The 5,000-nt window shown below is 51.1% G+C and overlaps 1 protein-coding gene and 1 long non-coding RNA gene across 2 annotated transcripts in view; both read right to left on the reverse strand.

Moving 5' to 3' along the window:
- LOC143025211 (uncharacterized) overlaps nt 1-493 on the reverse strand; it is a 20,639-nt gene extending 20,146 nt beyond the window's left edge. The window contains exon 1 of the mRNA XM_076184672.1: nt 388-493. Within this exon, the coding sequence (XP_076040787.1) occupies nt 388-457 (70 nt within the window). The 5' untranslated portion in view covers nt 458-493. The remainder of the gene's footprint in view (nt 1-387) is intronic.
- A 1,398-nt stretch (nt 494-1,891) lies between these two features.
- The window catches only part of LOC143025212 (uncharacterized), a 29,012-nt gene continuing 25,903 nt past the window's right edge, over nt 1,892-5,000 (reverse strand). Inside the window, exons 2-3 of the long non-coding RNA XR_012966370.1 lie at nt 4,662-5,000; nt 1,892-2,247 (exon numbers count right to left, since the gene is read on the reverse strand). The exon at nt 4,662-5,000 is cut by the window's right edge and continues 733 nt beyond it. This is a non-coding gene — a long non-coding RNA (uncharacterized LOC143025212). The remainder of the gene's footprint in view (nt 2,248-4,661) is intronic.

The raw sequence follows: 5,000 nt of genomic DNA on the forward strand, positions 1-5,000 counted from the left end.
TAGAGTTCCTGGCCGCCACTCCAACTCTCGTGGGCGGGGAGTTGGGTGTGTGTGCGCGTGTAAGGTCACAGCGTTACCCATAGATCGGTCATATATGAACTCTGTGCTCTCTTTCGGGAGGGTAATAGCTGTCGATCACGAGCCCAACTCGTGATCCAAGACCATGGTGAATCACACACACACACACACACACACACACACACACACACACACACACACACACACACACACACACACACACACACACACACACACACACACACACACACACACACACACACACACACACACACACACACACTCACGCTCACACACACATTTATATGCAGGCTCTTGAAACATACATTAACGAATATGCAATCACAAACACAAGATCTGTTTCCTTACCCTGCGGAGGTGTGGGGAGGAGTGGGGAGGTAAGAACGCAGAGCCACGTCACTAATCCTTGGGGGCGCATGACGAGAGGTTGGGGGGGTTGGCAGAGAGGGGAGAGAGAGGTGGGGGAGAGGGGAGAGAGAGGTGGGGAGAGGGGGAGAAAGAGGAGGGGGAGAAGGGAGAGAGAGAGAGAGAGGTAGGGGAGAGAGAGGTGGGGAGAGGGGAGAGAGAGAGTTGGGGAGAGTGAGAGAGAGAGGTGGGGAGAGGGGAGAGAGAGGTGGGGAGAGGGGGGAGAGAGAGGTGAGGGGGTGAGGGGAGAGAGAGGTGGGGAGAGGAGAGAGAGAGGTGAGGGAGAGGGGAGAGAGAGGTGGGAGAAAGGGGCGAGAGAGGTAGGGGGGAGGGGAGAGGTGGGGGAGAGGGGAGAGAGAGGTGGGGGAGAGGGGAGAGAGAGGTGGGGGAGAGGGGAGAGAGAGGTGGGGAGAGGGGAGAGAGAGGTGGGGGAGAGGGGAGAGAGAGGTGGGGTAGAGGGGAGAGAGAAGTGGGGTAGAGGGGGAGAGAGGTGAGGGAGAAGGGAGAGCGAGGTGGGGGAGAGGGGAGAGAGAGGTGGGGGAGAGGGGAGAGAGAGGTGGGGGAGAGGGGAGAGAGAGGTGGGGGAGAGGGGAGAGAGAGGTGGGGGGGGGAGAGGTGGGGGAGAGGGGGGAGAGGGGGGAAGGTGGGGGAGGGAGAGAGGTGGGGGGGGGGAGAGAGGTGGGGAGAAGGGAGGGGGTGGGGGAGAGGGGAGAGAGAGGTGGGGTGGGAGGGGAGAGAGAGGTGGGGGAGAGGGGAGGGGAGGGTGGGGGAAGGGGAAAGAGAGGTGGGGAGGAGGAGAGAGAGGGTGGGGGAGAGGGGGAGAGAGGTGGGGGAGAGAGGAAAGAGAGAGGTGGGGAGAGGGGGAGGTGGGGTAGAGGGGAGAGAGAGGGGGTAGAGGGGAGCGAGAGGTGGGGGGGAGAGGGAGGTGGGGTAGAGGGGGGGGGGGTGGGGGAGGAGGGGGAGAGAGGGTGGGGGGGGGGGGAGGGGGGGGGGGGTGGGGGAGGGGAGAGAGAGGTGGGGAGAGGAGAGAGAGGTGGGGGAGAGGGGAGAGAGAGGTGGGGGAGAGGAGAGAGAGGTGGGGGAGAGGGGGGAGAGAGGTGGGGAGAAGGGAGAGAGAGGTGGGGGAGAGGGGTGAGAGAGGTGGGGGAAAGGGGAGAGAGAGGTGGGGGAGAGGGGAGAGAGAGGTGGGGAGAGGGGAGAGAGAGGTGGGGGAGGGGGAGAGAGAGGTGCGGAGAGGGGAGAGAGAGGTGGGGGAGAGGGGGATAGAGGTGGGGGAGGGGGGGGATAGGTGGGGGAGAAGGGAGAGAGAGGTGGGGAAGAGGGGTGAGAGAGGTGGGGAGAGAGGGTGAGAGAGGTGGGGAAGAGGGGTGAGAGAGGTGGGGAGAGGGGAGAGAGATGTGAGGGAAAGGGGAGAGAGAGGTGGGGGAGAGGGGAGAAAGAGGTGGGGGAGAGGGGAGAGAGAGGTGGGGGATAGGGGGAGAGAGGTGGGGAGAGGGGAGAGAGAGGTGAGGGAAAGGGGAGAGAGAGGTGGGGGAGAGGGGAGAGAGAGGTGGGGGAGAGTGGGAGGAAATGAAGGTAAGGATGAATCAATGGGTTTTAAATCAGAGTAGGGAGGAGATGGGGAGAAGGAGAGGGGGAGGGTTATGTTGGGGGGCTAAGGGTGTGGGAGAATATATTGGTTTTAAACCAGATCTGGGGGGGGGGAGAGAAGGAAGAAGGGGAGGGGGAGAGGGGAAAGAGTGGGTTTTGAAAAGGAGTTGGGGGTTACTTTTCTGTTGATGCAGCTAGATGTCTCTGCCGGTCCTCTGGAAAGGAGCGAATATTTTATTATTGTGACTTTTCATTTTCACATTCTTTATTTTGTGCACGTTTTTATTAAGAACGACACTAGAAAGACAGAAATGGTATGTTTTCTAGTATGGTTTTTGTTTTTTATTGAGATGGAAGAGAACAGAAGAGAGTAGTCGTTTGGCAGTGAAAACAAGGATAGTTGGGCGCGCGCTCACGCACACACACACACACACACACACACACACACACACACACACACACACACACACACACACACACACACACACACACACACACACACACACACACACACACACACACACACACACACACACACACGCACACGCACACGCACACACACACACACACACACATACTGTATGTATATATATTCTTTATGCATATAATCTTTTATACTTGATTTCACATAGCTATTTTTTGCTTGGTCACAATAGAATAAATTTGATGTTAAACACACTTGAAAATGGGACGCATTGACGTCACACACACACACATCTGACGCAGTTTAAAGTGTCCCAGCCCTGTACCCCTTCCACAGCAAGCAAAATATCACTTCACATGCATCAGGTCTACATAGCCTCGCCTTTGAAGTGCCCATCTACGTTACTCGCTACCTACCATCCATCACTTGACTGCTGTTCATGGTAACTGATTGTTTATTTGGTCATATTAATATCACATATATACGCATAGAGCATAAGAACATAAGAATAAAGGAGACTTCAAGTGACCATAAGGCTAACTGTTTCTTGTAACAACCGATAGTTTCAGCGCTTACTACGTGGTTACTAAGTCTAATCCATGCGTTGACCACCTTACTAGTAAAGCAATTCTTGCCTATTTCCTTCTTAAATCTAAATTTGTCACATCATATTAACATCATAAATGTAGTGGAAAATCCGAAAAAGGTAAACTGGTCATTGCAATGGTGTTTGCTTTTTCATTACTATGTAAACAAACGAGCGGTTGCCAAATGTACTATGCACCACCAGCCACTACCCAAGTTCCAACCAGTGTACCTGTTTTAACTGCTGACGAAAGTGCATTTCCCTCTCAACAACAAAGAATGGGGATATATTGTGGGAAGTGATGACTTTATGGTTAGTGACGAAACTTCTAAGATATTTGGAAACACCGACAAGCAAACAATTTTATTCGCGTGGAACTTGTTTTTGAGTTACGTTGCTAAGTGTAATTTGATTGTGGCAGAAACAGCACAGAAAATAACAACAGATTCATCGTCGGGGAACGAAAGTCATACATTAGGCAAAGCGAGACGAGATTCTAAAGGTATCTATCTTGTGTTTGTCAATTTTTAAACTATTTATCTTTAGCGTGCAGGTACCATGTTACTGATGAACTCCTATCTTACCTTTACTTACTTTTCATCATATTCTCTTTAGATAGTAACGCGCGAGTGATGTTATAATCTATTTTTTCTTGAATTTCCTCGGATTTCTTGCAACTGCTCAATGTAATATTTGCTATGCACTTATATATCATGGTTGTTTTGCTGAAGTGGGTGCTTGCTGGCCGCGCGGCTTAGGGCGTTGCTACCTGCGAGGGAAGTCGAGGTGATGGCGGTTCGAACCCAGCCACCGGCGAGTTGGACCAAGGGCATGGTTAATTAAATTCCACGGTACAAAGTCCTCTGTAAGGGGCACCGAACTAGCCTCTTGATAGAGGGGAGTTTCGTAACGTTAAACCAAATATTACCATCAGTACCATGTAAGAGGCACACATACACACACGCACACACACGCAAACACCCACATGCACCCAAGCATATACATACACACAAACGCACGCATACACAAACAAATTTGGAGTGTGTGCGTGTGTAGTCATAGCACTACCCACAGATTGGGCAATATAGCTCTCATCTAGGATGGTAATAACTGTAGATCGCAAGACCAACACGTGATCAAAAGCCATCATGGCTTTTGATCACGTGTATCTCACTCTCACTCTCTCTCTCTCTCTCTCTCTCTCTCTCTCTCTCTCTCTCTCTCTCTCTCTCTCTCTCACACACACACACACACACACACACACACACACACACACACACACACACACACACACACACACACACACACACACACACACACACACACAAACAAACTTGTTTATCTATTTATCATTCATGCATTTTTTGCTAATTAGATATTCTTTAATTTTGACATCAGAATGACTGTAGATCCTGTTTGAGGAAAAGAGAGGGGAAAAGAGAGGGGAAAAGAGGGGAGACGGGGAGGAGAGGGGAGAAGGAGAGTTAGTGGTGGGAGCCGTAGTAGTAGAAATCTAGGTGAATGTTAGTAATTACAAGTTCTTTCGGATGGGGCGAGATTAGACGGGGGTGGGGGATTGTTTTTGATAGAGCAAACAGAATAATTAATATTTGGTACTTTCTGGTATTATCCACTAGATGGCTCTGATGTGAATGATTGGCCAGATGAGGATGTTGGTTGTCTCTTGACGAAGGACACTATGTTCGAATGCTTGCAATAGGCTTTGTCTGAAAAGGTTGTATAATTTCTGGAAGGGAGGAGTGTCCTTTCGTCAAAGGAAGGGAAAGTGAGATCCTTAGTCCTTTCGTGTATCTGGTGACAGAAATAGAATCAGTCTATCTCTTCACCGTCGTCGTCTTCGTCGTCGTCTTCTGTTGACGTGAAGTCTAGCCATGTGCTCCTTTCCGGTGGTGAGGTTTCGGAGGCGAGTTCGCGCGTTTTCTGGCAGAACGACAA

This window comes from Oratosquilla oratoria, chromosome 5, assembly GCF_046742065.1.
Source record: "Oratosquilla oratoria isolate Oo_2021 chromosome 5, ASM4674206v1, whole genome shotgun sequence".
In the NCBI taxonomy this organism is placed as follows: Eukaryota; Metazoa; Arthropoda; class Malacostraca; order Stomatopoda; family Squillidae; genus Oratosquilla; species Oratosquilla oratoria.